The 20,114-nt window shown below is 40.1% G+C and overlaps 1 protein-coding gene across 3 annotated transcripts in view; it reads left to right on the top strand.

The window, feature by feature from the left end:
• The window catches only part of FGD5 (FYVE, RhoGEF and PH domain containing 5), a 79,598-nt gene that overhangs the window by 12,500 nt on the left and 46,984 nt on the right, over positions 1-20,114 (top strand). For all 3 annotated transcript variants that reach the window (XM_085590199.1, XM_021542532.4, XM_085590200.1), the window contains exons 3-5: positions 16,145-16,274; positions 18,981-19,039; positions 19,150-19,180. In XM_085590199.1, coding sequence (XP_085446325.1) covers positions 16,145-16,274; positions 18,981-19,039; positions 19,150-19,180 — 220 coding nt within the window. The remainder of the gene's footprint in view (positions 1-16,144; positions 16,275-18,980; positions 19,040-19,149; positions 19,181-20,114) is intronic.

A 20,114-nucleotide genomic window follows, 5' to 3' on the forward strand; every position in this document is an offset into this window, starting at 1 on the left:
AAATTGTACAAGCAGGTGCACCTATTTACACATGCATACATGATGTATGGACATGGATGTTTTATTTGCTGCTAAAGTAGTTTGGCCTAAAATGCCCTGCCATGGATTTAAGATTTCTAGTAAGAATACCTATCAAACATACCTCTACCACAACAGGACAAAAGTTACTTTGAACTGCAGCTTGCTCATATCCAGAGGCTTTTTTCAACTGCTTGAGAGTGCAAATGTGTTGGATTAAACCCTTGAAATACATGGGTTTTGAGCCCATTAACTTCTTTTTTGTGCATTCACCTGTGAAGCACTTGTGTTAAACATCTGGTGATACCTTATGGAATTGCTACATTTTTGATGAATAACCAAGTTCAACTCTTCTATCGCACTTCAGAGAACGGAATGTGAGTGTTATAAAAGATGATTATAAACCAGGAACCTTCCCTTCTGTGTATGACTGGAGAACAGCAGGACAGCAGGGGACTTCACAGAAACTCTCTGATGACAAGATTCACTGTTTAATTTTCTTGCTTAAAAGGACAGACATTGCAAGTGTGCTTCTATGCAGCCAGCGGGAGAATCCTAACAGCAATACCAAGATTTTAATCAGCTCTGAGAAATACAGTTGTGGTATTGCATCAGATGGGCACGGAGGATGGCTACTAGAAACTCCTGAAGCCTTTCACTCCTTGGATAAAAAATGCAGCTGAAGCAATAGGTACAGCTAAAGCTCTGGATTGTTTTTTATACAGGTGCAACCTGCCCCTTCCTATGACAATTAATCCAGGTGAACTCTGGCCCAAAGAAAACCTTAAGGCTATAGCTGTTTCTGTCCCAACAAAGACCAAATGAGTGGGAAGCATTCTAGAGATAATCAAAATAACATATATAATTATATACAGGGAGTAGTTGTGAAAGGAGAAGCAACACCAAATTTCCAGATGCTTCTGACATTTTCTAGAAAACATGGGCAGAAAAAAGACACACAATTTATTAGCTGTTTTTGATCTGTACAACACGTGCCCGTATGCTGACCATATCAAGACTTCTCATCCCATTGAGCAGTTCAGTTACCATACTTTCCTTTTTATGGTAAAACTCAAGGATAATTTTGTCAAGAAGATAAAATCAACTCGTGCTTTGTTATTCTGCTTGTCCTAGCTAGAGTTGCTCAGTACAAGTATGGCTGTCAGAGATTATCCAAACAAGATACACATATTCAATTCAGTTCAAGCTGTCTTTTGGCTCACTGTTATGTATGATAATAGCAATGTTGCTGACATTACCCTCCATTTGTAATAGAAGCAAGCTATATCTATACTGGAGGCAAATCTATGCAAAGCAGGCTTCGAGCTAGAGATTCAGCATAGATTTTAGATAGTTGTTTTGGGAAAGATTTTCCCATCCTTTCCTTTTCTTGCTTACACAGGAAAACAAATTCTAGCTGCTGATTCCACTCAGTTCCTAGTTCTCAGCTTTTTAAATCACTGCTCTGTGACTACACTAAGCTAGCATGCACCCATAGCATTGATGAAAAGCTTTACAAGAGACAGAATTTTGGTTTTGTAGGTCTAGCATTTCTCAGGGCTGGTGATATATTAATGTTTGTTACGGAGGTAGCACAGAAGTGGTCTACTAATGGGGCTTAGCTCCTTTAAAGACCTGTATGGGCAATTTGTAAGGAATTTTACTGACAATCATTAAGCTGAAGAGAACCAAAGTGATCATGAGCATTGTGAGAGGTTTTTAAAAGAAACATAATTTAAAAAAAAAATCACTCATAAAAATATCTGTATAGTTTTTTGGGGTTTTTTTTTTATGTCTGTGTGAAATGTGCTGTGCTCTAGATCTTGTAGATGGGAAAAAGTCCCATAAAAATACTGCCACAGAGGGAAGGAGGATCAGGGACTGAGCTTAGAGACAAGGAAAAGAGACATTGTCACTTGTGATCTAGTGAATAGGATGGAAAATAAAATCTCACGAGCTTTCACCAGTTCTTGAATTTTGCAGCTTAAACCTGAAAGAGAGCTTTGTAAGTTCATTGCAGAATAAGGGATCCTGGTACTATACCTGACTTCAAGCCATGCACAACCTATTGCAAATCTTGACAACAACCACAGCCAGCTCTGACACAAGTCATGTTTTTATTTCTGTTTACTTGAGTATTGTCTGAATTGCAGCAGGGAATTTGAAGGTGACAGTGGTTAATGTAGAACTTTAAGCTGCTTATAGACAGGGAGCAGTCTGCAGGAGATAACCCATTGCTGCTGAAAGCTGGGCACGAGCCATGTTTCACCTTGCACTGTCAGGCATTAGAGACAGAAAATATTAAGTGCCCTTGGATAGCAGAGTTTTTCTAAGAAGCACCTCTGAGAAGTGTCTCTAGAGAGTATCAGTAATGCCATTAATACCAAATGAATTAATACCAAAGAATGAAAGATTTTAATACATTGCCCACAAGCAGATATCAATTTTCCAACAGCTCCATGACTGCTCTCCTGTTTCCTCATATCCTTGGAGCTGTTTGTCTTGGTTTGTGCTGGGGATGCAGATATGTAGGGACAGTATAGGTTGTGAGAAAGCCAGCTGTGCTCCCTCAGCACAGCTTTGCATTCCACATCATCATCCTGACTACATAGCACAGCCTCAGAGAACTGCTGCTGCTCAGATACAGCATGCTGGATCTCACCCTGGCTTTGTTTATGAGAAATTGCAGTCTCATATACCTCCTAGGAAATGGTCCAAAGACCTCAGCAGATGTTGGCCTTATTAGCTGATATTGGCTTTGTTAGTAGATGGACTCCATTGCAATGGCTATTTTAGTTATCAAATTACAGTGCAGAAAAGAAAGAGTGTGTACACATCACCCTCTTCATGTCCTGAGGGCTTTTATGCCTGGGTTGACTTCTCTGTCTTCACTATTTTCATTAAATGAACCAGAAATACATTTCAGTGGGGTTACACAAGAGGAGAGAGTCTGCTGTGTATTGCAGAATTGTCCTGGATTATGATTGTGGAGCCAGAAGTGATATTGGTGTGATTTAAACATTCCTAGCACCATGCAGAAAGAAAGCACGTGTTGCAGACAGAGTGGTCAGGCCTTTTACTGTCAAAAACATGACGTCTTATTGCATGCCTTGTTCTGTGCATACCTTTCTCCTCTGCCACCCCCACCAGGAGCCTCACTGAGAAGATTTATTGAAGGAGAGATTGCACATTAGAATGCTGTAGCCTTTCCAGAATCCACTGCTCTATGACATGGGGTATATCTCTAAATTAGATTTGTAGCAAAAGCAACAGAATGCTATTGCATTTTAAATGCAAATCCAGTCTAGTAGTTTATGTTTTGTTGTGCAACCCATGAAAGTTATTTATAGTGCACAACACATTTTTAATTATCCTACAAGAATTCTTCTTTTACAGAACCCAAAGAGCGGTTAATGTAAAAACTCCCTCTAAAAAATTGGTGTTTAGTGGCATACAACAATTAATTTTACTTTAATCGACCAATTAGAGTTAATGGATGGAAGAACATAGTTAAGAGGCGTGTTTGTTTTGCCAAGAACCCTCTTAAAGAGCTTATAAAAGGATCCTTTCACTTGAGTAATTGGCTGGATTAATTAGATGCTATCCATTAAAAGCCTAGAGCAAATAGATTTAGACCTATCATTAGTGAGCACCTTTTGGTGCTCTGTCTCATGCTACACCAGCTTTATCAGAATCACAGGGACACTCAAACTCGTTTTTCTCAAAAGAAATACAGCTAGGTACTGATGAACTGAGACAAAAGATAGTTGCATATGTCTGTTGCACAGTCTCCATCCAGCTATTCTGAGCTGTCCCCAGTTATGTACCTCTTCAGTCTCTTGATAGTTTGTCCTTATGCCTTGAATATGTTCACTAAACTCAGATATTTACCCACTGCATCCCCCTGATGGACCCTCAGGGCAGGTGGACCTCACCAAGGATAGCTAGTTTGGTGTTTCTGATGAGAGTTTCTTATCCTCTTACATTTCAGGTCTCAGTCTGCATTCTTAGTTCTGAGAGTTGGCTAGAAGAACTCAGAAAAGACTCTTCCTTAGCACATATGTCTACAGAAGTAATGGACTGCATTCAGTACAACACAACTTTGAAGTCAAATCTCCTGGTCCTTAAATAGAAAAGGGCAGTATGTGAGGTAAAACTGGGCACCTCAAAATCTTTCTTTCACTCTTTCTACTTTCACATTGCTAGCCTTAAAAAATCCAGACACTGGCAGTGAGATAAAGCTACATCACAGTGAATATATCCAGGGTAAAGAGCCACTGTGCGAGAGTGACATATATTAAGTTTTATGGACAAGTAATTTATCTTGCCATTTGATTGCAGTTTTAAGAAAAAACATTGCTTCAGTGGCTAAAAGAGAGATAAAATATGTGTGCCTAATTGAAAAGTCCAAAAGAAAAAAAAAAAAGAATTCTGTAGTTCATTACACTTTTCCATGTTTCTGAGTGTTTCACTTGCAAAAAAAATAAAGCTACTGAAGTAAATTCAGAACTAAACCATATTTTTGAATTGCAGAATTAAGATGGTTTTCATTTTCCACAATTATTTGGGAGAGGGGCCAGAAGTATTTAATTAATTCACCCCAGCCAAATATTAAAAATCTGTGTCATTTTTAATCATTCCAAAGCTGATTTTCCAACTTAAAAAAACCTCAGCCAAGCAAAAGTACAGCCATGTCTTATTTTAATCTGGGAAATGAACCTGACCTGTTAGAAGACTGAGGAATCCACTTTCCTTCAGCCCTATAGATTAGCAGTTAAGTTCTGTTTCTCTTCTTCTGGAAGTACTGTTTTAACAACTGGGTGAATCTCTTAAATGCAAGAAAACAGAGTTCACTTGATCCTAGCTTCACTGCATTTTTCCCCTCGTTTGGCTGCATGGTGTTGATAAAGCAATTGATCCTGATAGTACAGGGAAATAACAACTTGCCTTCCATCTTAAGAGTCCTGCAGGGCAGAATGGTGTTCATTATGTTGAACTTACTGTGAATATTTTCCATGGAAAGTATGGAATAATGAACTGGCAACAAAATGAAAAGGGAACATAAAGACTCTGGTACCAAGTTTTAGTGTCTAAATTACACTGCCAAAAAATAAACAAAGTAATAATAATCAGGAGCATATCCTTAATCACCAATCTATGATATGTGCCATGTTAACAATTTAATTTTGTGAAATGTATAATCTTTTTCTAAGAGGATCTGGGACTTATAGTCAGAAGAACATTAGTAAATGTGTCATAGTTAGAAAAGTAACTATATAAGTGGAATCTGCATAATAATAATACTATGCCAGATGCTCATGTGGGGTACATTTGTACCTCTGAGGATGTGAACAGCAATTTGTGATTTGACTGCCTTAATGATTTGTGCTGGTACCTTAAATCAGAACGAGCTGAAACATTTTCCAAAAGGGAAACATTCACAAAAGAATTGTATGTGAACCATACATCTGTTTTGACAGAATTTAAAGGAACTCCTGTATGCTGTAGGCTAAGATACAGCCTAGTCTCTGCTTCTCGTAGGTCTGCTTTTCCAGATCACTTTGAGTGCTAACTTTGAATCAGTCAGCAGTGGTAATGAGATTATGAGTTTCTCATAATCCAATGCCTAAAACACCAGCCATAGAGAGAAGGAAATGCCTACAGGTTTTGGTCACAAGACCCAAAAATAGACACAGTCTTGTTTCATTTCTACATCATCTGAAATAATTTCTTTTCAGTTGTCCAAGGTACAAAAATAAATTCCTACACCTCAGATATTGCAGCAAAGAAAAACAGTGGTCTCATGGTCAAGTCCTGTACTAATTGAGCTAACACTCCAGACCTTGCAGTAATCAGAGTTTTTTATTCTACATTGTGCATTCTCGGACACTCTTCTGCTGCTGGATCTGACAGACAGATGTTGTTACTGCATTGAAGGGGATCTCTTAAAGCCTTACATTACAAGTGTAATTTCCATTTTGGAAATGGCAATTACAAATCAAGGGTCTCCTACTGTTCCTAATACCAGTTTTGAAATTCTATGTTCTGCTATGTGCATAACTAACTGTCATTCTACTTATGCATGAATGAAATTTAATTCAGTAATACTATAACAATGCTTAAAGATAATTCTTGGATTAGGACTCATTATTGTGTAAGGTGTTTCTAACTTCACTTCTAAGCAAGGTATTATTTGTAAGAAATTAGTATTTTATCTCTCATAGCAGATTCAGACTTCATGAAGTATTGGTGCTATGTTACTGCTACTTTTCCTAATTTTTGGAAAAAAAAAAAAAAGCTTTTTTTTAAAAGAAAGAAAAAAACCCCTGAAAACTGTCATTACCTGCAATGAAAGTATCATTTTCTCTGTAGTCTAAAAGGCTCTAGGAATACTAATTTTAAGTCTTTTCCCAATACAACTCTAAAAAGCTTTTTAAAAAGGTAATGTTCTCTACCACAAAAACCAATGCCTCTGTCTTCCACCAGTTCTGATGTCTTTTGGAATCAGATGCCAATAATTCAAATTTCTATTAATAAACAGGTCACTAAAAAGCCTGTCTGCAGCAAATGATAATTGATTCAAGTTCAGTTTTATGTTTGTGTTTCACTGACACAATTTCCAAGCTGGCATTCTCCTTTGAGTTTTCACAACTATTATCACTTACAATTCTGTTAAACTGGATATTCTGACAGGATTATAATGAGTTGCATCCATTTGCTGGTATGATGATCAAATTTGCCTGATACCTAATCACATTGGATCCAGACTAGATTCCAGAATCAACAGTGTAATCCTGACTGTACTCTGAGTTTCAAGACTATTTGTGCAAAAGTAGAGAGCAACTGCTGTAGTGTACAAATCTAGATTCACTAAGGAAGAGGACTTGTAAAGATATTCTAGTTCTGCGTAGCTCACCATAGTCAATAAGCTCCTTGTGCAGCTATGAAACACATCTGGAGCAGATTTTTACCTATATAAAATTTAAAACTTGTTTATTATGCTTATTAGATAGCAGAACCATCCACCAATACATAACATCTCCAGGGGATCCCTGAGTGTGACAAAACGTGCCTTGGTTCTCCTTGGCTCCATTTGCAAAACTCCCACACAATGATTGACGCAGATCTTTTTCTGAATTGTCTATCTGCAATGTTTTTCTGAATTCTAATTCTTTGGGCAAGTTGTACTGCTTAAATTTTTCATAATTGGTGTTCTCCAATGTGTGACTTTGTGCAGAAATCACCAGCTTGGCTGCCTGAAAGCCACTGCCAGCAGAAAACAGCAATACTAGCAAGCGTGACTCTTAAATAGTTCCAGGTACATTTCTGCACCTCAGCTTGGCCATAAGAATGAAAACATTACTCTGTGCCTTAAGCATGGGCATAGTCCATCCCTCTGTCTTAACAACAAAGTGAAATACCTTTTAGTTCACAGTAAACAAGAAGAAAAGGAGTTAAACTGTGCCACAAGGAAGATGGACAAAATAGCTCTGGTTTAGACCCTGGCAGAGATCCAAAGCCTTTGGTCTAACCTGTGCTCTAAACGTGACATTGCTCTGGGATTACCCACTTTACACAACTGACTGACAAAGCACAAAGTTAAGAAACATGCCAAAGATCAAAACAAATCATTTGTAGTAGAGCAGTGGTAGAGCTTTGCTTCCAAGACAGTGGTCTCCCCAGAGAACTGTACTTCTCATATTCTGACATGACCATCAGGTGACCAGCTGAAAGTCACTTCTAAGTTGTATTTTTTCCTTCCCTTTATTAATGAAGTTCTAGGAGGTTGGCCTGTTCTGTCACTGATTTATAGAGAGGAGTAAGTCTTACAGAGGGTTGAGTGAAATCAAAGGGTCTTACGCTGCTCAAAGATCACAAATACAAAGTGAGTCCACTGAAGGCAGGGTGCATCCTCCCTAGTTTTACATCATTGTATCCAAAGTCAGACTGTTGCTGAAATAAGTAATTTTATAGAGGAGAATAGGGCAAAGTGTTGGGAGGTTTTACAGTCAGAGGCCATTTGTACTGTGACTAGGGATTACTCAGCAAATAATTTGAAACCTATCCTGACAATTAGTGGATGTATTCCTTGTTAGCATCTGTCCCTTGACAGAAATGCAGAATGGAATTTCAACATAATGCAGATGCATGGTGTGCATGGTCTGGGAAGGAAGAAGAGTTTCTCAGCACAGTACTCCTGTCACTGCCAAGCACTCAGGTCTTCATTATGCCCACCTCCTTTGCATTGCAAGGATTCAACATAGCAAAAGGTTACCACAGATGGGGAATGATAGGGTGATAGAAAACAACAGGGCTATGATTTAGCAAGGCAATGAAGGAAAAGAGAAGCATAAAAAGAATCTTAAGGGAAACTTCTGCTAGGGCTGTTGGATATAAAAGCTCTGGGGTGTCTGTGAAGCTAATGATTTATTGAAAGTAAAAGCTCTGTGATGGCTTACATGTGATGTTATTAATATGTTCAAAGGAGTCTCCAAAGCGTAGAGCTGCCTTTAGTAATATATCATGTATTATTGGCTGCCCCACTGTACCTTCTGGCACGGTGGGGCGCTGGGTGTGGTGCAGCTGAGCGTCAGCCCTTGCTAGTTCATTGCCAGGTCATCTCTGGGGAGGAACTGTTCCCTGTTTACAGGAAATGCAGGACAAGGGCTGGAGGGCTGGGCTGAGCACAAGCGGAGGCCACCACAGCTCACTGCCTCTCCCTCATGCCTGGGAGAGAGGAAGGGGGTATGCCGTTTGTCCAAGGCCCAAGGACGCTGTGTTTTGTTTCCAGGCATATCCTTTTACTGCTGGTTTGTTTTACCTAGTGTTTTAAAACCACAGGTCTGGGGTGAGTAATGGTGCTCACAGACAGCAGTGCACCGCAGGGTACATCACTGAGTGTGAATTGTGGGTTGGCTACACAGGTGCCTCAAAGCAAAAGCCTCAAAGCTATCCATCACAGCACATCTGGGACATGGCTAATGGAACCTCACTCTCTGGCTTTCTTGTATCCATTCTCTACTGATAGCGTCCCAGGCTGGGCGAGAGTACATTCCCTAAGATGGAGCCCAAACACCTCTGTGCTCCTCACTTCCTCCATTCCCTTCCAAAACTAGACCAGGCACTGTTGTTCTGTGACCATCTCCAGGAGTAGTGGTTGAAGCTGGAAGAGTTTTGTCCCTAAAGTCGTCTGGAAAACAGCAGAAGCCTTATGCACCTGACCAAAAATCCTCTTCCCCTCTTCTGTATTCTGTAGCGCAACAAGACAAGAAAGAGCAGTATTCAAATTGAAATGCTTGTGGAATTAGGAAGAGCACATTTCTGGCCTTGGCAGGCAAACAGCTTACGCCTCAGAGTGTGAAATGTGATTATCCCTGTATTACCTTGCCTTGACAGGCTGTGTATGTTATTAGCAGGCCTCATGTCTTTCTTGACCTTTTCAGACTTCAGATACAATATTTGCCATGATGATCTGCCATAGGGAACTGACTGGCTAAACATATGCTGCACTAATATTTTCCTTTTATTGTCTTTAAATGCATTTGGATTTCATTTTCCTTTAGTAATGAGACTTCCTTTTGCAGAATGAATTAAAACAATAATTTATGATTTGGATGGAATGCATACAGGGAAATAATGAGCTTTAATAAAACAGGGTACTTCAGCACCCCATTGCATCTCCCAAATTACTATCAATGCACTGAGTTCATATTAATTTTTTACAATAAGAATGTCATTGTCTAAGAGTTTGAACTAGTAACTACTGGGATTGGGACTTGAGATAGGGATACTGAATGCAGAAGAAAGCTGGATTCAATTATCTTGGCCTAACAATGGACGTTGGAGGTCTTTGCAGGTGGTCATTATTTTTCCTTCCCAGTGCATGGCATCAATTTTATATATGCGAGTTTTGCATAACCCAGCTGTGTCCAGGTGAGATTCTGGTCTTGTATCCAATACTTTATAATTACTTATGAGCTAAGATTCCTGTGACAGAGGAGTTTAAATGAGCGCAGGGTGAGATCTGTGGATGGGAAGGTTATGGCAGCAATTTCGTAGTCATTTGTAAATTTAGCATATGTGATCTGAGTTGATGTGTCAAGCTCATCACCACTCAGCTGGCTTCAGAGAAGATATACTTGTGGAGATGTACTTTACAGAGAAAGAATAACTTTGTACCTTCTGAGGTATTTCATATAAACTTGCTTTGCTGATTCAGGTAAAATAATTGCCAATGCAAACACCAATACACACAGAAAAACATTTCAGGTCACAACTGTTGTTCATTTCAGAGTTTTGGTGGATCTAGATGAACTCAACATCACAACTGTTCTCTCTTTAGCAAATATTTGAAAGGATTGTCTTTTAGCAGTCCAGAAACATGGTTTCGCTAATGAATGGATGAAACATCCTAGACAAAAAGACATTCTGTTACCACACAACAAGCAGAACAGAAGTCAGTGCTTACCTCAGAAACCCAGATAGTTCACTTTCTTCCTATTGCCACTATGTGTAAACACTGAATATGGTGAGCCCTGTGTTGATAATTACTGACAAAAGCACCTTTAATATGCTGGTTCCACTGCAGGAATGGAACCAAAGATGTGATTTCTAGCCTCTTCTACTGCTTTCTTCATCTTGTGGTGAAATTTTTGGCCAAATACTGTTATGATCTTTACTTTCAGACACTTTTGAAACCATAAGAAATTTTTTAGAAAATATATCAGGTGCTCTTTGGCCTTCAAGTATATTGGTGGTAATTAATTTGCATCATCCAATTTGCAGTTTGCAACAGATGCAAAGAAAATAACTATTCTTTCTCTGTCCTGACACTGACTAAGAAGATAGAGTGAAAGACCACAGGAAAGCAGCAAGGAGGTAATCCAGGTAGTCCAGGTGTCTGAATGCTGAACAGATACCTGTTAACTAAATCATGACACAATGGTTGAAGCATCAGCACATCCTGGACACTGTTCTTGGGACTCATTAAGCAAGGTAACCTTTGCTGACCTCTTGAGTTTTATTAGCTCGGATTATCCTTTAGTATATACCTTATGGAGACAAATTATTAATTCATTTCAAATATGAACACAGCAGAGGTTCCTTAAGTGCTGCATTTGTTCATACCCTTCCTTAGGTTGAAAGACATTGAAACTTACTTCCAAAATAAATCAGTTTAGTCCAGGGAGACTAATTCAGGTTGACTGTTGGTGATGATTATTGATAAGCCACCCAGTGGCTTTCTTTTCCAGAAATTACATTTTGTAATATGGAAATCCAATTATAGAAGTCCCCTGTCCCAGGACAGACACATGAGAATGATGGATGTGCTCAGGAACTGTGATGGGGTAATCTGGATGTCCTCACTGGCCACATCACACTTGTTTTGATCTGAGATGGGTTCAGTCACAGGAGTCTCCTGCTGAACTGCTTCCTCCCATATGATTAACATGGAAGCAATCTCCCCCTCTACTCTGTCCCCCTGAGACTCCAGCTAGAATACTGCATACAGGTCTGGAGTTTTCAGCAAAAGAAAGACATAGACCTATTAAAATGGGACCAGAAGAGTGGAAAAAAAAAAAAAAGCTCAGAGGGCTAGAGTACTTTTGCTATGGAGACAGGCTGAGAGAGCTGGGGATTTTCAGCCTGGAGAAGAGGAGGTTTGGAGGAGATCTCATTGTGGACTTCCAATACTTAAAGGGGGCTTTTAAAAAAGAGTTAGGGTGTCTTTTTACATGGGTGAATAGTGATAGGACAAGGGGGAATGGTTAATGGTTTTAAACTAAAGGAAGGGAGATTTAGATTAGACATTAGGAAAAAGTTCTTTACCTAGAGAGTGTCGGGTTGCCCACTTTCTACCTGATTGGAAAGCTGTGAAGCCCTCATCCTTGGAAGTGCTAGAGGCCAGGTTGGATGAGGCCCTGAGCAACCTGATCTAGTGGAAGATGTCCCTGCCTGTGACAGGGGGATGGAACAAGATGATCTTTAAGGTTCCCTCAAATACAAATCACCCTATAATTCTGTTCTATGATTATGTGATCACTGTGGCAGTAAAACTACACGACATCTGAACCCCACACAAATGTTTATTGCTTCAAGGAGATGCTGTATTGCTCTTGACTGACAAATTTCTAGCACACTTCTACTATCAGCTGCAGAATCAGTTGCCAGATAGAAATATACTATAACTCTGTCCCAACACACATAATGATACCTTATAGGCACTAGGGTGGATCTACTGCACTAGCATTTGAAGGGACATTGCCAGCATATTTCAACAGCCTAACCAGCAGCACTTCAGATGTACAAGGAGCCACTTGGTGGAAAGGATGAATACTCCACAGATATCATAAAGCATAGCTGAATGGTATCCTGCAGGAAAGAGGACTCCCTTCTCACCTCATGATTGCTGCTGAAGCAGAAGGCATGTGAGATTTATGAGCCTTTCTTTAGAATGCATGACGTAATTAATTGAAAGCAAACTGCAGGCAATCTGATCATTACTGGTATCACCCCAGTGGAAGTCACAGGCCTTAAGTTTAGATTTTCACCAACTCAGATTTTTTTTGTTTGGGCTTGTTTGTCTGCATGTTTTTTTGGGTTTTTTTTCATACACTTGGTGACTCTAAAGAAGGAAACAAAACATCACTTGGGAGTGTGGCCAAGAGATGAACATGCAGCCAAGTGCATTTGTATTGTTTTGCAAACAAGAATACATGTTCTTCATAGGCCTTTATTATAATAACCTTGGCTGGGTACTTTTGCCACTGTTAAATCACCCACTTAAATCCTTGTATCTCATTAAATCTGACTGTATAATGTCTAAAAATCTTTAAAAATTGATGTTGATCATTGCTGAGAAATGGGTTAGAATTTGCAAGGTCATTTGAAGGACAGATGCAAAATTAAAAGAAGAGTATGCATCTCTTTTAGAATTGCACAATCAAGCAAGAGAAAATACAGTATTTTTCAATTTGCAAATCATGTTCTGTGAGCTCACACCTGTTGTGCATCTCAGCAGTAATCGCTCATGCATGCACCATCTGTGCTCAAACTTCTCAGCCTGTGTTCTGCAGGGTTCACAGGTAGTAGACTTGTGTCTGGACTTTATTTATAAAAAGTTCTAGTACAATGATTAGTTCACCTTCCCCTCAGTCACTGAGGTTGCTTGAGGTCAAACGTAAGCATACTATAGGGGCAGGATAACTGGAGAGTCTGTAGGCTCTAGAATACTATTTCTGATGTAGCAATACATGTGCAGAGGCAAAAGTAAACAAATAACTAATAGGGTGCATCCATACAGCTTCTCCCTACTCTGTAACTACCAGAAGCCCTACTAATTATAATGTAACTGGTGCTAACTAAAAAGACTTTTGCTGCATCGCATCCTCCTGCATTTATTCAGTCAATTAAATGTCAGACTGTCCCAGAACACCCATTGCTCCCTTTGTTGTGATCATTCCCTTACTCTTGGAATGATGACAGACAACTGCTGAAGGAGCAGCAGATAATGTTCCAGCAATTTGTTGTCATGCAGCCAAATCACTGCTACAAGAGAGAGAATTAATTTGGGATTAATGTGTCTATTGAGATACTGCAAACTCTTGGACTATCTTTTCCCTTATTCTTCACACCCACACTTTTATTTGCATCTTCCATTGCATTTAAGTTTTTTGCTTCCAGTAAGCTCAGTTAGCAGTGCTTTTAATGAACTGAAGAAAAGTATCACTTAGTCATTCCTGGGCACAATTCAAGCCTTCAGAAGCTAGGAGTGCTAGGAGATCACAGGAGCATAGACATACAAGATGGATGATGACATGCGAGTTCATTGGATTAAGTGTGTGCAGGGTATGAGGAAAGGTGCGCTTCCCAGGAGCTCCTGTGACAATACAGAACAGTCTCAGAAGTAAAGACCTGAGTGCTATTGGAGTGGTCAGAGGAGAGTGGAGATGGTGGCAAAAATATACCCGTGCCCATCCTGTGTCCAAATGAGATCCATAACATTTTGAGACTTCTCTTTCAACTTAAGTTGATGCCACTGGGATGCAGGTCTATTGCAAACAAAGCCCATGCAATAGTTTAGCAATATTGCAAGTTCTGCTACTGTATGAACCTTTAATAATTAATAATGATTACAAGACTAATATACTGAGGCATTCTTCCCAAATTATGTGTTCTCATATTAACATAATGCAGTCATTTATCAGAGAGAGAGAAAAGGAAGAAATACCTTAATTTCATATCTTCTAGGACAAACAATTACAAACTGCAGAAGGACTGTGTGAGTAAGGACTGAGACTGGCTAAATTATTAATAAGTGTCCTGTGCTGTTCCTGTATTTTTCTTGCTCTTGTGCTGAGGTCCATCTGCTGCTGAAGCTGGACAAGTTTTCAAAAATGTAGTGATGCCACCCACACTGAAAAACTGCAGATACTACTAATAAGCCATAGTAGACAATGGTGAGGAACAGCATTACTGCTTGGCCCTTTGCCCAGCCATGACAACAAATGCTCTGGGTGGCCTGTGAGAGCTCCTGGACTCTATGTGTGAGGGAAAAGCTGGAGGCAGAACAGAAAGGCTGACTGCCACACCTGCATAGGAGAGAGGTAAATAAAGATATGTAGGGAGTTTCCTTTCTGAAAGGAAATAGGAATCTAGTCAGTGCCCTTGGGAGTCTCATCATTGTCCTCTCACATTAGCTCATCTTTGCTCAGCCTTCTGTTACTCTAGTATTGGCCTTGGGTTTGTTCACATCTGGGATCTCCAAGTAGATTAAAGAAAAATAAAGGGATGAAGCAGAGATGTGAAAGGACATTGGTGTTTCAGAGGAAATGAGAAGTACAGAATTAATATAAACTGAGTAATCCAGGCCCACATTACAGACTGACCTGGCTGGCCAACATGTCTACTAGTAAACATGGAGATGTCAGATTTTGTTTCTCAGGACAGAAGACTTGTCCTCTTAGCTGAACATAGGAACCTTGCCCTGGAAAGGTAAAAAGCTTGGGGCCACTGTGGTATATAAGCTCCCAGAATCACACTGTGGTCAAAAAACCAAATCTGATCCTTGAATGTAAAAACTCAGTAAAGTCAGGTAGGAATAGATGGGTATTACAGCTGATACACACAGCTTGGTATCCATCTTTTGCCAGTGCCAGAATAAAGACTTGCGTCGCAGTACCAAGAGCAGTATCAAAACTGGATGGCAGCAAAAGCTGATGCTAAAATGATTGGTAAATTGAATAATGCTAATGCATAATTGGATGAAGTTCAGATATTTTAGAATTATAAAATCATAAGTGGCATGACATACTAAGACACCAAAATCTTCGCTGATTTCATATAAAAGTCAAAATTAAGGGACAACTTGAATACAGCTTGTGAGTACACAGTAACAAAATGTGAAAGACTCATCACCAGTTCAGCAAAGGTTTAACAAGATCCAGCAACTGGAATTTGGAGCTAGGCATATACAGATCAGCTTTAGTCATGCTTTGTGGAGATTTTGGGATCACTGGCAATTTTAAGTGAAAATAGTTTGGGTTTTTTTTAATAAAATGCTGTGAAGCCATAGGCCTGTATTGCACTGGGCTGTTTCTGCACAGCTTTCTCTGGGTTTCTGGAGCTGAATTCATGCCCCCTTGAGACAATCCAAGGATTCTAGAATCTGAATGTCTTGTAGTTTAATTGATGACATTGGTATTACCATTATACTTTTCTCGTCCTTTTGATGTTTTCCCAGAAAACCCACTGTCACAATATCTAACTTCCATTTTAAAATGTTAGTGGGATTTTACTGAATCTATTTTGAGGGGTTGGTTGACCAGGGAGGAGCAAAGCAGTTCTAGTTCCAACTAAGTATGACGTTTTTACTCCAAACTGGGCCAGAACACTGATCTCTTGAGGAAGCTTGAACAAGTTCAGATAACTTCCCATTGCTCCTGTCAGAGTCTTCTGCTTGTCTAAATGGTTGCCTTTGAACCTAGCAGCCAAAAAAAAAAAAAAAAAAAAAAACAACCCTGCTTGATAAATCTTGTCTTCCAAGTTCTGCAGGGATTCTATATGTCTGAGTAACAGTGAGTCTGGGAATAACACCATTGAACTAGTCTGTTCTGTTTTTCTGCAGTGCCTACACTGAGCCCTACAAGGTGTGCCCAGTCTCTGTGACACCAATGGAAGTTGTCACATCAGATGAGGAACAAAACAGTTCAGAAGATGATGAGAGCAGCCTTGATGATGCCAGTCTCACCAACAAGGTAAAAAAAATCCCTAAAAAATGGTTAATGCATGAAATCTGGAGAGGGAAAAGCAATTTGCAGAAGATCCTGGATTCTTAGTTCTCTGCTTTTCGTCTGGTGCTCATTTAGAAATGGTAGAGCCATCAGTCCTTTACTTCCCTGGCACTAGGAATAATTTACCTCTACAGCACATGGCAAAGGCAAAGAATGTAGTCTGAAGATGGACAGTGGAGCCAACATAAAGAGCAAGAAAGGCTTGACTTGGATGTCAGGAATCAAGTCTCACTCCAAAGCATTTTAGTTGCCATCTTGAGAATTTAAAATTACACTGAGTTAAAAAACACAGATAGAGAAGACCTGCGCTGCACACTAACAGGGACCAGTAAGCAGAGTCTCAAAGGTCTCAAAACAAGTAGGGCAGCTACTGACACAAAAGCAGCAGTACATAAGAATGTCTTTGCTTCTCCTTACACATTTTCACTGGTTTCCAGACTCCAGGAATCATTCTATTCTGCAAACCTTTAACATATTAAAATACGCACTCATGTGCAAAAACACAAAGCTGAAATGTTCTGGAGTTAGGAGCTACAGATTTGTGTGCCTTGAGGAAGCACCTACTTCAGATGCCTTTCAAGGGACAACTTTTGATTTATATAATTACACAGATCCTCCAGGACAGCTGCAATCTAGCTCTTCAAGGATGGGATCTGGAAGACAGATATGGACTGCTTTCCCTTCACTCTCACTGATTCACAGAGCTAACCTGAAAAAGTGAATTGCTCTTGCAATGCCTCCGTTTACTTACCTTTGGCACTACTGTAAACTGCTACATAGTGCATAACAGTTACAAAAGGGGCATTATGAAGTCATTGAGATACCGAAGCTTATAAAACTGCTATGAGCCTCTGATTGTGAGAGTAGCACTCTTGTCTGAGTACAATCAAGCTACAATACAGCTACACTGAGCTGTCTCTGAAGTGCAACACACACATAGTAAAACTCATGACGAGATATAATTTGTCCATGTTAGCATGGCAAATTAGTGGCACACACAGTGATGGAGCTTCTGTTTCCATGTTTTCACGAATTACCTTGCTTTGAAATGCAGAGAGTACTCCAAAGAGTAGTCCAGAGAAGTGACTTGCACAATCCTTCTGGTTTAGAAAACTGTTGTGATCTACTTGTGCTGCTCTTAGGCCAAACAACTCCATCCTAGCCCCATGGAGGCAGCTTTGCCCCCAGCCCCACATTTTTTATAAGCTGGATCTCTTTTGTTCAGTTTCTTAAGGAGACCAGTCTGGTTCTGATCAAGGTCATACAAACAGCTGGGTCAGCACAACTGAGAGCTGGCACTACGTTTAGAGGGGAGTGACTGGCACTGTCACCAAAGTGCCATCAATCTTTATGGTTACTATGTCATAGGCAAAATTCAGGGACTTCAGTGTCACATGGCCTATCCAGAGCAAGTCTGAGGGTGTCTCTATGTATTGTCTGTCTTGGTTTTATTTAATTGCTGTTTGTTTAAATAGGAAATTAACTCTGAGATACACAACAGTGTCTGTATACAGATTTCTGGGAGCAGGGGATACAGTGGGTGGAGGTCCCTCAACTATTCACTCTCTGAAACAAAGTCCAAGCGATTATTATAAGACTGCAAAGTTGCCAGCATTTTAGAAATCTTTACTCCCTGCAGCCAGTCATGTTCCTAGTCCTGTGGTATAGCTCTGTCCCAGCTCCCTCTTCAGAAGCTGCCCTCTGGGCCTTGCTCCAAGCCTTTGCTTAGCAAATGGAGGCCATGGCAGCCATGTAGGGGCCCTTGACTTTTTGCTTCACTGAATCTTCTTACCAGCATACTTGGTCTGGCAAGCAATGTCATCACAAAGACTTGATACTGCACTCAGTTCTCCTGAGTCCACTTTAGGTCTCTGAGGGCTGCATTTCTTTGCAACTACTAGACCACTGTTTTAGCTCCTTACTTTGTTACTGCTGAAAAAGTCAAACTTTTCTCAGTACATTCTCTTCAGTACATATTTCTATGCTTTGGCCATCTCTTACCATAAGGATGAATCATGAATTAGGAGCAAAATACTATTAGCCACTTGCAGCTCAGAGCCATACAATTTGCTTCTTTCACAGTTATCTGTCTTCCAAGATGCCTACCAGTTAAATGGATGCCTCCAAGATTTCAAATAATGTTGTCTGGTGAAGTACTGTACTGAATATCTGGAGATATTTATGGCCATTTAGTTTAGACACTTTTTTTAGTATGCAATAAAGCCGTTTGCCCCATTTGCTTCCACAGGTCTCACTGACAGCAGTAAGAACAGTTTGGAAAATTACCATTTTGATAAAGAACTTCCCTTTCCAAGTGGTATATCCTCAACAGCTATGAGACTAGCCTGTTCAAAGTTAGGCACTTTCTGCTTCTTTGACAAATTTTGGACCCGTAAAAATCCACAGAACATTTCACTCCTCCTTCAATAACAAGACATTTTTCAAACTTGCCATCTGTATTAGGAACTATTATATTGTACTGTATTACTAGTATTTGAATTGGGAAAAACGGCCTGGAAAGTCCAGGATGCCAGACACCGAACATCAAAGAATCAAAATCTGGTCACTATTTTTACTATAGAAATATGTCAGCTTGAAGTGCTCTCTAACACTGCTTTACTTTGTGGAACAAGAAATTTCTTAATCGCCTCTGACTTCTTCTGTTGACAGAAAGAAGGCCAGTCCAGAGCTTACCTCATTGCCCAGGAACTAATGTCTTCAGAAAAAGTGTGAGTTTGTTTTTCAAGTCTACCTGTTGCACTTCTAAAATTAAAGCTATGCAGTCCATCCTTCAGTATTCATTTGATGGCAGTTAATAAAAGTTTGTCTCTCTCCTCAGATATGTGGAAATGCTCCAGTTGTTACGTATGGTAAGTAAATAATTTTAATCACTGAAACCTAGATACCCTTTTATTTAGCTGCAATTTAAAAGACATAAAAACCGGGAAGGGATTTAAGTGAATTTGAGGAGAAATGGCTCACTGTGAACCATTCAAAATCTATTATTTGTCATCTAGAGGGAAAAGCACTGGCCAAGAGTTGGGGCTTCTTGAGATTGCTGCAAGATGCATAACAAGCCTAGTGCAGAGAAGGAGATGGTGATAAACAGGGGCAGACACTCTCCCTTCAGAGTGAGACAGATGGGAATAGAGCTATGAAGCATGGGGATTTGGTTTCAAGGGACTCACTCTGCTTGCATTTAAGCTTCTTCTTTTCTAATAATGCAGTATTGGTAATAGCCAGCGTGTTCTGGGTATCCACCACTGTGTCACAGTGTTTTGGTTTAAGACAATTCAAGTGGTGGATACTCTGAGTTGCCTCCCCATTGATTTAACAAATCCCTTTCCACCAATAAGGAAAAAGGAACAGGAGTAGATATAAATGGGAAAATAGCAGTCTATTAAAAAGAAACAGCCACAGGCAAAAAATAACAGTAATCTTCACTAGTTACAAACTTCCAGAAACAGACTCCAAAGGGCAGAGTAACCCCTCTCCCAAAGACAGCACCCTCCGCAGCCCAGAGCGTGTCGGAGACAAAGGGAATATGTCAGACAAACCACCAAGACGGTGCCCTCCACAGACAACTGCATGTGGGGAGACAAAGATGGCAGCAGCCCTCCCCACTCTCATCTCTCCAGCAGCAGCAGCTCTATTGACAAAGGTGGTGGCACGCTCAGGCATCTGAAGCTTGGGAACTCTGAATCTGCAGTGAATCTGCAGTGCCAGCCTCTCTGCCTGTCCCTAGGCTGGCAGCATCCAACCAGCATCAGCACTGCAGCCTCAGGCCACTGGTGCCGTGCTGCT

This window comes from Lonchura striata, chromosome 12 (genome assembly GCF_050655825.1).
Source record: "Lonchura striata isolate lonStrDom1 chromosome 12, ASM5065582v1, whole genome shotgun sequence".
Taxonomy (NCBI): domain Eukaryota; kingdom Metazoa; phylum Chordata; class Aves; order Passeriformes; family Estrildidae; genus Lonchura; species Lonchura striata.